The sequence below is a fragment of the Schistocerca cancellata genome, chromosome 6, assembly GCF_023864275.1.
Source record: "Schistocerca cancellata isolate TAMUIC-IGC-003103 chromosome 6, iqSchCanc2.1, whole genome shotgun sequence".
Lineage (NCBI taxonomy): Eukaryota > Metazoa > Arthropoda > Insecta > Orthoptera > Acrididae > Schistocerca > Schistocerca cancellata.
In genome coordinates this window covers 154,899,198-154,916,217 of record NC_064631.1, presented here as the reverse complement: position 1 = coordinate 154,916,217, position 17,020 = coordinate 154,899,198, and the positions used below count along the sequence as shown (strand labels likewise).

The 17,020-nt window shown below is 44.6% G+C and overlaps 1 protein-coding gene across 1 annotated transcript in view; it reads right to left on the bottom strand.

Moving 5' to 3' along the window:
* Positions 1-236: 236 nt before the first annotated feature.
* The window catches only part of LOC126088217 (neural-cadherin-like), a 117,619-nt gene continuing 100,835 nt past the window's right edge, over positions 237-17,020 (bottom strand). The window contains exons 13-14 of the mRNA XM_049906344.1: positions 403-592; positions 237-346 (exon numbers count right to left, since the gene is read on the bottom strand). Of these exons, the coding sequence (XP_049762301.1) occupies positions 237-346; positions 403-592 (300 nt within the window). The remainder of the gene's footprint in view (positions 347-402; positions 593-17,020) is intronic.

Genomic DNA, 17,020 nt, shown 5'->3' with positions numbered 1-17,020 from the left:
ATAGGAACAACATACGGAGGTGTTTTACGCATGCTGAAGGAGACGCTGCCGTCTTTTTGTGATCAGACAGACCTCTACCTTTGTGCTTTATAATGGATTAGTAACGCTTGGCGTGCGTACAAGAAACAGCAGCGCTGATGCTTCCCAGAAAAATTGGATACGGCGCAATGCCTTGTTGGGATTTGTCTCTGTCCTGTGGAAACATTACAGCGTTAGCGCAAGTCGATCGATAGCGTTCAGATGGGCAGTTCGTCGTGGTCACGAATGCAACACGTCAGTTGCTCAGTACCTTCCGTTCGGTGCTGACTTGTTATTTCTGGCTGGAGAACGTCCAGAGTCGTCCAGTCTGGACGGAGTGTGAGGCGAATAGACACAGCTCAGATTCGGAAAGTGAGTACTCACCGGAGTTGGGCTGTCCGTTGCTGTTGGGACGAGCCGAGGGCGCGCCGTCCCGAGCCTCCACCTCCAGCGCGTAGGCGCCCTGCTTCTCGCGGTCGAACACCACTTTGGTGAACACCTCTCCAGACTGCTCGTTGATCTCGAAGAAACCCTTGCCTTCGTTCCTGGGCGAGTCCACGACGTAGTAGTACACCTGCGAACAGACAGCCGCAATCATTGCACGTCGATGGCGAAAACTGCGCGAAAAAGTGAATCAGGTACGATGTTGCTGACAAGGGAACATCCTCATCGCACCCCCCTCAGATTTAGTTATAAGTTGGCACAATGGATAGGTCTTGAAAAACTGAACACAGATCAATCGAGAAAACAGGAAGAAGTTGTGTGGAACTATGAAAAAATAAGCAAAATATACAAACTGGGTCGTCCATGCGTAAGACAGGCAATATTAAGGGCAATCTGAGGCGAGGAGCGCCGTGGTCCCGTGGTTGGCGTGAACAGCTGCGGAACGAGAGGTCCTTGGTTCAAATCTGCCCTCCACTGAAAATTTTGCTTTCTTTATTTTCACAAAGTTATGATCTGTCCGTTCGTTCGTTGACGTCTCTGTTCACTGTAATAAGTTTAGTTTCTGTGTTTTGCGACCGCACCGCAAAACCGTGTGATTAGTTGACGAAAGGACATGCCTCTCCAATGGGAACCGAAAACATTTGATCGCAAGGTCATAGGTCAACCGATTCCTCCACAGGAAAACACGTCTGATATTTTGTATACGACACTGGTGACAGCATGTGCGTCACATGACAGGAGTATGTTGTCGACCCACCTAACTAGTACACTTGGCGAATGGGTGAAAAGTTTCTTCTACCTTGCTCGATTTAGGTTTTCTTGTGGATGTAATAATCACTCCAAAAAAGTGATGAAAACATAAGAGTTTTTCACATAAACTGAAAATAAAAAGTTAAAATATTCGGTCGAGGGAAGATTTGAACCAAGGACCTATCGTTCCGCAGCTGTTCACGCTAACCACGGGGCCATGGAGCTACTCGCCTCCCATTGCCCTTAATATTGTATATCTTACGCATGGACGACCCAACTTGTATATTTTGCTTATTTTTTCATAGTTCCACACAACTTCTTCCTGTTTTCTCGATCGATCTGTGTTCAGGTTTTCAAGGCCTATCCACTGTGCCAACTTATAACTAAATCTGAGGGGGGTGCGATGGGGATGTTCCCTTGTGAGTAACGGACCAGCCTTCTGCTTGAATGCAGTACTACCTAGTACACAGCACTCAACATGTCATTTTTCAAAAATGTTCAAATGTGTGTGAAATCTTATGGGACTTAACTGCTAAGGTCATCAGTCTCTAAGCTTACACACTACTTAATCTAAATTATCCTAAGGACAAACACACACACACCCATGCCCGAGGGAGGACTCGAACCTCCGCCGGGACCCCTGTCATTTTTACCGCGACAAAATCGACAGATGTCAAGGTAATTTCGGAGGTACTACAAGGTAGTGTTATTAGGCCGTTAATGTTAGTAATGTACACAGGGCGTAAGAAAAAAATGTGTCAAATATTTTGACAGGTGGTAAAACACACCGAAGCCAGAAAAACTAGTCAAGTTAATATGGATACGGAAACGCACACGTTCCGAGAGGAGGGACTGAAAGAAGTGTAGTTAAGAATAAAAAGTCAAATCAAAAACATCTTCAGCTGTCTGTTTTTCAAATTTTATTTTGATTATGAAACCAGTTAAGGTGTTTCACTACGTCAACTGCCGGCCCTCAGAGAGACGCGTATGAAGTATCCATCCTCAAATGCAATCGGAACAGGGGCCAGTATTCAGTAACTGGTATCCGTGGATTACTTTCTTAACAAAGCGATCCCTTCGTTCATCAACTGCACATTGCACTTGAGGTTGGATTCTTCCTGTACGTCGGTTAGGGGGCCTGAAGATGACGTAGTCAAACGCTAATTTGCCGCGGTAACTAAAAAAAATTGAAATATATTAGGCTGAAGGTGTTTTTGATTTGACGCTTCATATCGAACAGCCGAACTCCCTCAATCGTCCCACAGAGACGTGACGTGCAGTTAAAGATGCGATCACAGTCGTTGCATAGACGCTCGGTCAACCTGATCAACAAATTGTTTTTATTTCTTTCTGTTCTACAATATTGTAGAAGTGCATCAGTTTGGGAATCAGGTGGTCGGCAGTGAGTTGTGTTGTACTGTAGTGTTTCGTCAACTAAATACACCACATGCCGCTTCTTATCAGTCTTGCAAGTACGATTCGGTTGTATACAGGAAGATTCCAAAGTCAGACACTGCTGTGAAATGCAGGAAAACCTGGAGAAGATCGGAGACTGGTGCAGGGACAGGCAACTGACCCTGAATGTAAATAGTGCGCATATAGTATTAGGAACGGAAAGTTGGTTAAAACCGGAAGTGAACAGTAACGAAATCCTAGACACAGAATGGAATATATACCGCAAGGATACGATAAACGCCAATGGTGGAGGAGTATTTATAGCAGTAAAGAATTCAATAATATCCAGTGAAGTTATTAGCGAATGCGAATGTGAAATAATCTGGGTTAAGCTAAGTATCAAAGGTGGGTCAGATATGATAGTCGGATGCTTCTATAGACCACCTGCATCAGCAACCGTAGTAGTTGAGCGCCTCAGAGAGAACCTGCAGAACGTCGTGAAGAAGTTTCGTGATCATACTATTGTAATAGGGGGAGACTTCAATCTACCAGGTATAGAATGGGATAGTCACACAATCAGAACTGGAGCCAGGGACAGAGACTCTTGTGACATTATCCTGACTGCCTTGTCCGAGAATTACTTCGAGCAGATAGTTAGAGAACCAACTCGTGAAGCTAACGTTTTAGACCTCATAGCAACAAATAGACCGGAACTTTTCGACTCCGTGAATGTAGAAGAGGGTATCAGTGATCATAAGTCAGTGGTTGCATCAATGACTACAAGTGTAATAAGAAATGCCAAGAAAGGAAGGAAAATATATTTGCTTAACAAGAGTGATAGGGCACAAATCGCAGAATATCTGAGTGACCACCATCAAACGTTCATTTCTGAGGAAGAGGATGTGGAACAAAAATGGAAAAAATTCAGAAACATCGTCCAGTACGCCTTAGATAAGTTCGTACCGACTAAGGTCCAAAGCGAGGGGAAAGATCCACCGTGGTATAACAATCATGTACGAAAGGTACTACGGAAACAAAGAAAGCTTCATCATAGGTTTAAGAGTAGTCGAATCATAGCTGATAAGGAAAAGCTGAACGAAGCGAAAAAGAGCGTAAAGAGAGCAATGAGAGAAGCATTCAACGAATTCGAACATAAAACATTGGCAAACAATCTAAACAAGAACCCTAAAAAGTTTTGGTCATATGTAAAATCGGTAAGCGGATCTAAATCCCCTATTCAGTCACTCGTTGACCACGATGGCACCGAAACAGAGGACGACCGAAGAAAGGCAGAAATACTGAATTCAGTGTTCCGAAACTGTTTCACTGCGGAAAATCGTAACACGGTCCCTGACTTCAGCCGTCGCACGGACGCCAAAATGGAAAATATTGAAATAAACGATATCGGAACTGAAAAACAACTGCTATCACTTAGTAGCGGAAAAGCATCCGGACCAGACGAGATACCCTTAAGATTCTAAAGTGATTATGCTAAAGAACTTGCCCCCTTTCTATCAGCAATTTATCGTAGATCGCTGGAAGAACGTAAAGTACCTAGCGACTGGAAGAAAGCGCAGGTCGTTCCCATTTTCAAGAAGGGTCATAAATCAGATGCGAATAATTATAGGCCTATTTCGCTTACGTCAATCTGTTGTAGAATAATGGAACATGTTTTGTGTTCTCGTATTATGACGTTCTTAGATAATACAAATCTCCTTCATCATAACCAACATGGATTCCGCAAACAGAGATCATGTGAAACTCAGCTCGCCCTATTTGCCCAAGAAATTCACAGTGCCGTAGACACTGGCGAGCAGATTGATGCTGTATTCCTGGACTTCAGGAAGGCATTTGATACGGTTCCGCACTTACGTTTAGTGAAAAAAAATACGAGCTTACGGAATATCGGACCAGGTTTGTGATTGGATTCAGGATTTCCTAGAAGAAAGAACACAACATGTCATTCTTAACGGTTCACAATCTGCAGATGTAGAGGTAATTTCGGGAGTACCGCAAGGAAGCGTGATAGGACCTTTATTGTTTACAATATACATAAATGACTTAGTTGAGAACATCGGTAGCTCCGTGAGGCTATTTGCAGATGACACGGTTGTCTACAAGAAAGTAGCAACATCAGAAGACTCGTACGTACTCCAGGAAGACCTGCAGAGGATTAATGCATGGTGCGACAGCTGGCAGCTTTCCCTAAACGTAGATAAATGTAATATAATGCGCATACATAGGGGCAGAAATCCATTCCAGTACGATTATACCATAGGTGGTAAATCATTGGAAGCGGTAACGACCGTAAAATACTTAGGAGTTACTATCCGGAGCGATCTGAAGTGGAATGATCACATAAAACAAATAGTGGGAAAAGCAGGCGCCAGGTTGAGATTCATAGGAAGAATTCTAAGAAAATGTGACTCATCGACGAAAGAAGTAGCTTACAAAACGCTTGTTCGTCCGATTCTTGAGTATTGCTCATCAGTATGGGACCCTTACCAGGTTGGATTAATAGAAGAGATAGACATGATCCAGCGAAAAGCAGCGCGATTCGTCATGGGGACATTTAGTCAGCGCGAGAGCGTTACGGAGATGCTGAACAAGCTCCAGTGGCGGACACTTCAAGAAAGGCGTTACGCAATACGGAGAGGTTTATTATCGAAATTACGAGAGAGCACATTCCGGGAAGAGATGGGCAACATATTACTACCGCCCACATATATCTCGCGTAATGATCACAACGAAAAGATCCGAGAAATTAGAGCAAATACGGAGACTTACAAGCAGTCGTTCTTCCCACGCACAATTCGTGAATGGAACAGGGAAGGGGGGATCAGATAGTGGTACAATAAGTACCCTCCGCCACACACCGTAAGGTGGCTCGCGGAGTATAGACGTAGATGTAGATGTACACAATCAGGTCAAAAGTATCCGGACGCCCTTTTGTAACGCCAAATTGATCACTAGCTGACACGAGAGGCGGACCCGCCAGTATAAAAGGAGGCGTTGAATATTTTGTTGTCAATAGAGAAACAGTCATAGCAGGGTGAGTCGGTCATGGCACCTCAGAAACTTCGAACGTAGACTAGTCATCGGATGTCACCTAATTAACAAATCCGTCAGGAAGATTTTAACCCTCCTAAAGCCGCCCAGGTCTAGTGTTGGTGATACGATTGTAAAGTGGGAACGCAAAGGAGCGATCACAGTTAAATCAAGACCGGGTAGACTTCAGGTACTGTAGGACAGTGACCGCCAAGTACTGCGGAGGGCGGTTGTAAAAAATCGCACGTAACCGGCGGAAGGAATCCCTTGTGAGTTCTGAAGTCCTATGAGTAGTGATGGGGAGCTCGTGAATGAGTCGTTCAAATGAACGCTTCACTCCAGTGAAGTGTGAACTAACCACTCAATTTCAATGAATTGGTACTTCAAACTCTTCACAGATAGCACACTCCACACTTTTGTCTAGTTCACTCACTCTCTTCCACTCTCCCTTTTCCACTACATCGGTGCTACGTCACTCATTCTCCCTTCACTTCAGTCCTCCCTCTACTGCCTGTTGACGAATCGCGCGGTGAAATACACTTAGAGCAAGAGTTGCACTTTGCTTTCCCATCACCTAAACCAGCGAAGAAACCCCAAATTTCACTACTTTTAGGCGATCGTGAGTTGCTAGCCATTGTATAAGCGTGAACAGAAACAAAAACTGCTTTCCGAATAAAATAATGAGGGATTTTACCTGAAATCGTACCAATGACTACAGATGACAGTATACGTTTTGAATTTAGAGGGTTATTATTCTCGACAAAAATAAAATATACAGGAAAACTTCTGAATAATTATGTAACATAGGTATATAGACTTTGTGACAGTGGTAAACATTCTCATTCCATTTTGGATTAAATTTTAAAAGGGACATAAAATTGGACTGCATTTCGTTGGTAGCCCTAGTTTTCAGTCCATGAATAAAACAAATAAGGTTTCACTTGGCAGATGAAGACTCTTTTTGGCGCTTCATGAGAAAATGTCGAGCAAGATTAAACGTAATACCTTCTTTATATGTGACATGCTTCTCTGTTTATCTTTCCTTTGTCCCCTTCGACCATGCTCTATTTAAGTTAACTCACGTCAGACGCTGTAAGACGCAAAACGTTGCGTGCACGTTACTGCATAGTTCGGCCATCTGTTGGTAAAATTATGAAGTATTACGAAGCTTTATTGTACGAGCGAGGCGAAGCGAGCGTAGCCGCGGCTGAGCGGCGACCTGGGCAACTTCGCCAGGCATCCGTACTTCATGAATGAACTACTTCATTTGAACGCTTCACGGCAAAGAGTGAAATGAATGAAGTAGTTCACGGGAATGAACGAGTTCGACCCATCTCTACCTATGAGTAGTCCGGCTAGTACAATGATTGTGTGCAGGCTGTTAAAAAGACTGGGATACAAGGGTCGGGTAGCTCCTGATAACCCGCACATTTCTGTAGTCAGTGCCAAACGATGCTTGAGGCGGTGCAAAGAACGACGCTACTGGGCAGAAGACTGGAAGAAGAGTGATTTGGAGTCATGAATCACGCTGTACCCTACGGCAATCCGACACTAAGGTGTAGTGGAAACAATGAAATACGAAAGAGGTTGTATCACAGTAAGGTGGCGTTTTTCATGGCACGGTAGGGTCCCTTTATTGTGCTGATATAAAGGCTAAATGCGAAGAGAGATGAATACAGGTCCCGAGTTCGAGTCTCGGTCCGGCACACAGTTTTAATCTGCCAGGAAGTTTCATATCAGCGCACACTCCGCTGCAGAGTGAAAATCTCATCAGAATGAATACATATTACAGTATTGTGTACTGCGTACTGTAGAGAAGCATTTCGGACACTATGATTGATTGTTATCAGCATGACAATGGACCCTGTCACAAAGCAGCATCTGTGGGGCAATTGTTTGCGGACAATAACATTTCTGAAATGGACTGGACTTCCTAAGGTCCCGACCTGAATCCTATGGAGTAACGTCAACTATCCTCCAGACCCCAGCGTCCAACATCACTACCTTCTCTAGTTTCGGCTCTCGAGGAAGAATGGGCTGCCATTCCGCACAGACATTCAGACACCTCACTGAATGTCCGCAACTAGGTCTAAACCGTCAGAAACGCGAGGAATGGACAAGCGCCACATTAAGCCTGGATACTTTTGACCAGACAGTGCTCGCATATGTGACGTACGACGTATACACAGGCGAAGAGATCCATTCCTACTCGATTACACTGTTGGTGGTAAATCAACAGAAACAACAGTAAAATATCTGGGAGTAATAGCCGGGAACAACCAGAAGTGGAATGACCACTACGACTAACTGTAGGGAAAAGCAGACGCCAGCTTTAAGATTTATTCAAAGTATATTAAGGAAACGTATTTCAACAACAAACGAAGTAATTTACAAATCACTCCTTGGACAGATTTTTTATTTTTTGTATATATATATATATATATATATATATATATATATATATATATATATATATATATATTGTATCCTGAAATCAGTCTGCAACCCTTATTGAAATTGAAATTTGTGGTAAGTTCCTATGGAACCAAACTGCCGAGGTCATCGGTCCCTAGGCTTACAAACTACTTAATCTAACTTAAACTGACTTACGCTAAGGATGACAAACACACCTAAGCCCGAGGGAGGACTCGAACCTACGACTGGGGTAGCCGCGCGAACCGTGGTAAGGCGCCTCAGGCCGCACGGCTACCCAGTGAGGCTGCAACCCTTATTAGCTTGTATTAATAGATTTAGGGACGATCCAGCTGAGAGCGCGTTTTGCCACGGGACCCTCCAGTAGGCTCGAGAGCTCAACAAACTCCGCTGCCAGACGCTACGAGAGAGGCGTGAGTCATAGAAACGCTTACTGTTCCCAGAGAGCACGTTTCAAGAAGAGCTGGGCAACGTATCACATCTGCTGTGAAACGTCCACGACGAGGAAATCAGTTTTCTTTTCCAAGCACCCTTTGTGGAAAGAATAGGGAAGGGTGGGGGGCGGGGGGTGAGGGAGTGGAGAATGACAGTGATATCAGAAGTACTCTCACCAGCACACAAGGTGACTTGTCGAGTAGAATAAGACATGAAGAAGAAGTGGGATCGCTGTAACTTGGAGCTGCCAAGTCTATCGGAAATTATTTCGATTCATCCTATTTTGTCATATGATGAAGACATTGAATAATCGTGGGTGTTGTGTGATGCAAATATTTGTAGGGTCCAGCAGGTTCAAATGGCTCTGAGCACTATGAGACTTAACTTCGGAGGTCATCAGTCCCCTAAAACTTAGAATTACTTAAACCTAACTAACCTAAGGACATCACACACATCCATGCCCAAGGCAGGATTCGAACCTGCGACCGTAGCGGTCGCGCGGTTCCAGGCTGTAGCGCCTAGAACCGCTCGACCACTCCGGCTGGCGATCCAGCAGGAGAAAGCCAGAACGTAGTTTTGGTTTTTCTTTATAGAAAAATCACCGTTGCCGGTTTCGAAATCGATAATGGCGCTGTTTCAGTACAGTATACCGAAACTGTATTGTTGCTGGTTGCTGCTGTACTCTAAAAATATTCTGTTTCGAGGCAGTTCGAAAGAAGTGTGAAAATACCGATAGAAGCGTTTGAAACATACTGTTACAGGAGGACAGTGGGCTAGTAACGTAAGAAATGAGGTCCTTCGCAGTTTGGGCGAGCAAAGGAATATGCAGTAAATCACTGACCAGAAGAAGGGTTATGATGATAGGATATGTTTTAAGACATCAGACAATAGCCTCCATCGTGCTAGAGCTGTAGAAGGAAAAAACGGTAGGGAGAAGCAGAGACTGGAATACATCCAACAAATAATCCAGGACGTTGGGGGTAAGTGCTATTCTGAGTTGATGAGATTGGCACAGGAAAGGAAGTCGTAGCGGCCAACATTCAGTCAGTCAGAAGACTGATGACAAAAAATCTCATGTATGGCATTTCCGATCTTATCTCGATTAGATTATTTTTGATGCGAACACGTCTACTCGCTCGTCGATCGAAATACCGTCGTATTTGAATTGCTAATAACCACCGGCTAATAATGCGTAAAAATTTGTTGAGGTCGCAACGGATAGCTCATAACTGTAGATGTACGTCGGGCAGTATTTGTTTCGTGTTTGACGCCGTCGTATCAGTGTTGGCGCATTTGCGTGATTGTTACGAATTAGCTTTGTGTAAAGTTATAAACTGTCTGGCGTAGAATCGCTTTTATCTGGGGCATTGATTCGGATGTCATTGTGAAGAGCTTGCGGACCGCTACTAGGACCCAAAGTGAGACGATAAAAATATTAGCCGATGTGTGAATGAAAATGGGTATTAGATTGATAATTACAGAATAACAAAAGAAGTAGTCTCGTATGATTCGTAAATATGCCCAACTTGCACCTTTTTAATTATGTGACATATTTCGATCTCTTTGGATCAACTTTACGTATACTAGGGCGCGTCGAAAGGTAATGCCTCCGAATTTTTTTTATGTGAAAACTCTTAAAACTTTTTAAATAAAACAAACGTTATTAAATTCAACACCTTTATTCTTCATGTCCACATATCTACAACAATCTGCCGCTAGAGGGTTCCGAATTGTAGCGTGTAACATAGCGGTGTGTAACGTAACTATGTCGGTGCATGAGAAAGAGCGAACTGTAATCCAGTTTCTAACCGCAGAAGATTTCGTCCACACGTGAAGGACCCTCTCCTTACGCACGACAGTGCTAGACCACACACGAGAGCTGCCACACGCGCGACGATCCGATGCCTTGGGCTCACTGTCATCAGTCATTCACCATAAAGTCCCCACTCGGCCTCATCCGATTTTCATCTGTTTCCAAAACTTAAAGAACACGTTCGAGGGCTTCGCTCTGATGGCGATAAAACGGTACAAACAGAGGTGAGGTTACGGCTCAGTCAACAAGGTCTAATATTCTACACTGAGGGTATCAATAAGCTGGCCTCTCGTTGGGTGAAAGGTGCTCTTCGTTACGGTGACCAAACTGAGAAATAAATATGTAGACATGAAGAATGAAGACGTAGATCGTTACTTCGTTTGTTTTATCTAAAAAGCTTCAAGAGTTTCCACAGCAAAAATTCGGAGGCATTACTTTTCAGCACGACCTCTTCATTAGTTCGGCCAGCAACCAGTCTTGCCCGTATCACACTCCCACATCAACTCTGATCTGCCTTTCTGACAGACAAGACGCACCTACTTAGATCTGAAGATGTTCTACGGAGATCGAAACATATCACGTAACTAAAAATGTCTAACTGAGACTAAAGAATAAATGACAATTCTTTTAAATACCAGTACAGTTGTTGATTCACTAGCACTAATATGTCGGCTTTTGTGGAAAGGAAAAAGCGCAAAAAGCCCTGCGCCGAACGAATGCGAGAACTACGGCAGCCACGAAAAGGAAATAAAATAACGGTGCGAAGCGATTACACCGCTGGCTCATAGGGCATACAGTCCAAAGTTGTGATTTACCTAGTATAGCCACTATACTAATCCGCGTAACCACTGTATTAAGGTGATTCATTATTTCTCACATATTCACACGAAAAAGATTTTATGCCTTCATTTGGACTTTTTCACCAAAAAGCTACGGCGCGAACCCGAATTGTCGCACAGATGACAAAATGGTAGATATCGAAATAGACGACAGAGGGATAGAGAAACAATTAAAATCGCTCAAAAGAGGAAAGGCCTCTGGACCTGATGGGATACCAGTTCAATTTTACACAGAGTACGCGAAGCATCTTGCCCCCCTTCTTGCAGCGGTGTACCGTAGGTCTCTAGAAGAGCGTAGCGTTCCGAAGGATTGGAAAAGGGCACAGGTCATCTCCGTTTTCAAGAAGGGACGTCGAACAGATGTTCAGAACTATAGACCTATATCTCTAACGTCGATCAGTTGTAGAATTTTGGAAAACGTATTGTGTTCGAGTATAATGACTTTTCTGGAGGCTAGAAATCTACTCTGTAGGAATCAACATGGGTTTCGAAAAAGACGGTCATGTGAAACCCAGCTCGCGCTATTCGTCCACGAGACTCAGAGGGCCATAGACACGGGTTTACAGGTAGATGCCGTGTTTCTTGACTTCCGCAAGGCGTTCGATACAGTTCCCCACAGTCGTTTAATGAACAAAGTAAGAGCATATGGACTATCAGACCAATTGTGTGATTGGATTGAGGAGTTCCTAGATAACAGGACGCAGCATGTCATTCTCAATGGAGAGAAGTCTTCCGAAGTAAGTGTGATTTCAGGTGTGCCGCAGGGGAGTGCCGTAGGACCGTTGCTATTCACAATATACATAAATGACCTGGTGGATGACATCGGAAGTTCACTGAGGCTTTTTGCAGATGATGCTGTGGTGTATCGAGAGGTTGTAACAATGGAAAATTGTACTGAAATGCAGGAGGATCTGCAGCGAATTGACGCATGGTGCAGGGAATGGCAATTGAATCTCAGTGTAGACAAGTGTAATGTGCTGAGAATTCAACGAAAGATAGATCCTTTATCATTTAGCTACAAAATAGCAGGTCAGCAACTGGAAGCAGTTAATACCATTAATTATCTGGGAGTACGCATTAGGAGTGATTTAAAATGGAATGATCATATAAGGTTGATCGTTTTAAAGCAGATGCCAGACTGAGATTCATTGGATGAATCCTAAGGAAATGCAATCCGAAAACAAAGGAAGTAGGTTACAGTACGCTTGTTCGCCCACTGCTTGAATACTGCTCAGCAGTGTGGGATCCGTACCAGATAGGGTTGATAGAAGATATAGAGAAGATCCAACGGAGAGCAGCGCGCTTCGTTACAGGATCATTTAGTAATCGCGAAAGCGTTACGGAGATGATGGATAAACTCCAGTGGAAGACTCTGCAGGAGAGACGCTCAGTAGCTCGGTACGGGCTTTTGTCAAAGTTTCGAGAACATACCTTCACCGAAGAGTCAAGCAGTATATTGCTCCCTCCTACGTATATCTCGCGAAGAGACCATGAGGATAAAATCAGAGAGATTAGAGCCCACACAGAGGCATACCGACAATCCTTCTTTCCAGGAACAATACGAGACTGGAATAGAAGGGAGAACCGATAGAGGTACTCAAGGTACCCTCCGCCACACACCGTCAGGTGGCTTGCGGAGTATGGATGTAGATATAGATGTAGATGAACTGCGCACACGTTTTTTTTTTTTCATTTGAAATCGCTGAATCTTGTAAAATTTCAGGTTTCATGTGTTAAAATTGTTCTCGTTACCCACCTATCCATCGAAAACAACAATCCCGAATACAGCTTTGCGACTGCTCCCTTCTATTTACTGTCGAATATCGTAGAAAATAAACGCGAGAGCTATTCGTAGCCAAACTGAGGTAAATGAGAGGGAGGAAAAAGCTACAGGCTGCACAATGGGCTCAAATTAAGCAGCCTACACTTCACGAGGTACAAGCTCCGTAATTATCGCTTAATTGGGAGGATTACACGTATCTGCAGCCAATTACGCAGCGCGCCGTTAATTCGGAAGGTGGTGTAATACAGTCTGGACAGAACAGAGGTCGTCCTGAACGCGGGTATTCTTGCGGCGCTGGTTTTCTGGAGAGCGCGGGCGGCTAGCTGTGCAGGGCGCAAAGCCGGCTGTTTCCTTTCCTTAATCGCACGCGGTGCGCGTCTGCTTTATTAGTTCGTTATCTGGAGCGCGGCAACTCGTTATTCCGGGGACGTGCAGGGCCCTAACTCAGGCGCAGGTGGTTTTTCCGGCCACCCCTGGCCCTTATCTGCTCGGCGGGCACCGGGAGCCGACCTCTCGCCGGACCCATTCTGCGCGCTGGAAGGGAAGAGGCAATCAGGCAGCTAGCAGCGCTACAACAACTCCGATAACCCTTGTGTTTCTTAAAACGTTCCTATACAGCGGACCTCAAGATTATCTACATCTACATACATACAGTGCAATCATACGGTGCGTGGCGGAGGGTACCTCGTACCACAACTAGCATCTTCTCTCCCTGTTCCATTCCCAAACAAAACGAGGGAAAAATGACTGCCTATATGCCTCTGTACGAGTCCTAATCTCTCTTATCTTCGTGGTCTTTCCGCGAAATATAAGTTGGCGGCAGTAAAATTGTACTGCAGTCAGCCTCAAATGCTGGTTCTCTAAATTTCCTCACAAGGGAACATCCCCATCGCACCCCCCTCAGATTTAGTTATAAGTTGGCACAATGGATAGGCCTTGAAAAACTTAACACAGATCAATTGAGAAAACAGGAAGAAGTTGTGTGGAACTATGAAAAAATAAGCAAAATATACAAACTGGATCGTCCATGCGTAAGATAGGCAATATTAAGGGCAACGTGAGGCGAGGAGCGCCGTGGTCCCGTGGTTGGCGTGAACAGCTCCACTGAAAATTTTGCTTTCTTTATTTTCGCAAAGTTATGATCTGTCCGTTCGTTCATTGACGTCTCTGTTCACTGTAATAAGTTTAGTGTCTGTGTTTTGCGACCGCACCACAAAACCGTGTGATTAGTTGACGAATGGACGTGCCTCTCCAATGGGAACCGAAAACATTTGATCGCAAGGGTCATAGGTCAACCGATTCCTCCACAGGAAAACACGTCTGATATTTTGTATACGACACTGGTGACGGCATATGCGTCACATGACAGGAATATGTTGTCGCCCCACCTAACTTGTACACTTGGCGAATGGGTAAAAAGATTCTTCTACCTTGCCCGATTTAGGTTTTCTTGTAGATGTGATAATCACTCCCAAAAAAGTGATGAAAACATAAGAGTTTTTCACATAAACTGAAAATAAAAAGTTAAAATTTTCGGTCGAGGGAAGATTTGAACCAAGGACCTCTCATTCCGCAGCTGTTCACGCTAACCACGGGACCACGGCGCTCTTCGCCTCACGTTGCCCTTAATATTGCTTGTCTTACGCATGGACGACCCAGTTTGTATATTTTGCTTATTTTTTCATAGTTCCACACAACTTCTTCCTGTTTTCTCGATCGATCTGTGTTCAGGTTTTCAAGGCCTATCCACTGTGCCAACTTATAACTAAATCTGAGGGGGGTGCGATGGGGATGTTCCCTTGTCAGTAGCGCCTCCTTTCCTCTAGAGACTCCCACCCGAGTTCCTGAAGCATTTCCGTAACACTCGCGTGATGATCAAACCTACCAGTAACAAATCTAGCAGCCCGCCTCTGAATTGCTTCTATGTCCTCCCTCAATCCGACCTGATAGGGATCCCAACGCACGAGCAGTACTCAAGAATAGGTCGTATTAGTGTTTTATAAGCGGTCTCCTTTACAGGTGAACCACATCTTCCCAGAATTCTACCAACGAACCGAAGACGACTATCCGCCTTCCCCACAACTGCCATTACATGCTTGTGTCCCACTTCATATCGCTCTGCAATGTTACGCCCAAATATTTAATCGACGTGACTGTGTCAAGCGCTACACTACTAATGGAGTATTCAAACATTACAGGATTCTTTTTCCTATTCATCTGCATTAATTTACATTTATCTATATTTAGAGTTAGCTGCCATTCTTTACACCAATCACAAATCCTGTTCAAGTCATCTTGTATTCTCCTACAGTCACTCAACGACGACACCTTCCCGTACACCACAGAATCATCAGCAAACAGCCGCACATTGCTATCCACCCTATCCAAAAGATCATTTATGTAGATAGAAAACAACAGAGGACCTACAACACTTGCCTGGGGCACTCCAGATGATACCTTCATCTCCGATGAACACTCACCATCGAGGACAACGTATTGGGTTCTATTACTTAAGAAGTCTTCGAGCCACTCACATATTTGGGTACCAATCCCATATGCTCGTACCTTAGGAGTCTGCAGTGGGGCACCGAGTCAAACGCTTTCCGGAAGTCAAGGAATATGGCATCCGTTACATGGTTCGCAAGATATCCTGTGAAAAAAGGGCAAGTTGCGTTTCGCAGTAGCGATGCTTTCTAAAGCCGTGCTGATGCATGGACAGCAACTTCTCTGTCTCAAATGTATTGATAAACTGCGAGTGCGGTACAACATCTACACATGCATATCCGAAGGAGACAAACAAATGTAGACGCTCCCTCCTTTTGCAGAAATCACATACGAAGCGTGTCCAGTAAGTAAAGCAAAACAGGTTGATTCCCCACTCTTTTGGCTATAAAACACTATTTTTGAACATACGCAATGTGTCTAAAATGTTCGGTGAATGCTAACAGACAACGAACAAAACAAAAGATACAAATAAATGTTATTTACTGCTCTTAAAAATAGTCACCATCCGCTAAAACTCACTTCTGACAACGTTCGTACAGTTTCGGAAACTATCAGCAGAGACTTCCTGTGGAATCGACGGCAGAACGGCTGTCACACTATCTTTGATGGCATTCACGTCCGCACAACGTTCACCTTTCATGGCCGCCTTCAAGCGGGCAAACAGGAAGAAGTCCGCTGGAGCCAGATCAGGGGAGTACGCAGGTGTTGAAGAACAGTTCCCATCTTCTGCGTGAAGAACTGGCGCACACGGATCGCGCAGTGTGCAGGGGCATGGTCATGGAGCAGCGTCCATTTTCCAGTCCAGTGCAACTCTGGCCAATCCCGCCAGATAAGCTGTAGCAATCGGTTCAAAACGGACTGATAAGATGCAGCCTTAATGGTTTGACCTACAGGAACAAATTCCTCGTGGATGATGCCGTTGTTGTCGAAGAAGGCGATCAACGTTGTTTTCACCTTGGATTTTTGCAGACGCTTCTTTTTTTTTGGCGCGAGGAAGATGGTGAGCACAATGATATCGATTGCCGTTTCGATTCCGGATCGAACTGGTAACACCAGGTCTCATTCCCGTAACGATGGTGTTCAGAAGCAATGGATCCTGGTCACTCACGGAAATGAAATAACCAGCAGTTTCGTCCGCAGCTCGTGGTCGTGCGGTAGCGTTCTCGCTTCCCAAGCCCGGGTTCCCAGGTTCGATTCCCGGCGGGGTCAGGGATTTTCTCTGCCTCGTGATGACTGGGTGTTGTGTGATGTCCTTAGGTTAGTTACGTTTAAGTAGTTCTGAGTTCTAGGGGACTGATGACCATAGCTGTTAAGTCCCATAGTGCTCCGAGCCATTTGAACCATTTAACCAGCAGTTTCCATCCGTTTTGCTTTCTGCTCCTCTGTGAGCCTGTGTGGCACAAATCGGGAGCAGATCTTTCGCTTACGCAAATCATCGCGGACGATGGTGTGCACCGTGTCCTTGCTAATGCCCAATTCCTTCGCAATCTATCCGACAGTCCGTCGCCGAACTTGTGTCAGCATTTGTCACACTTTCTCGATCTTTCCTGGGGCTCT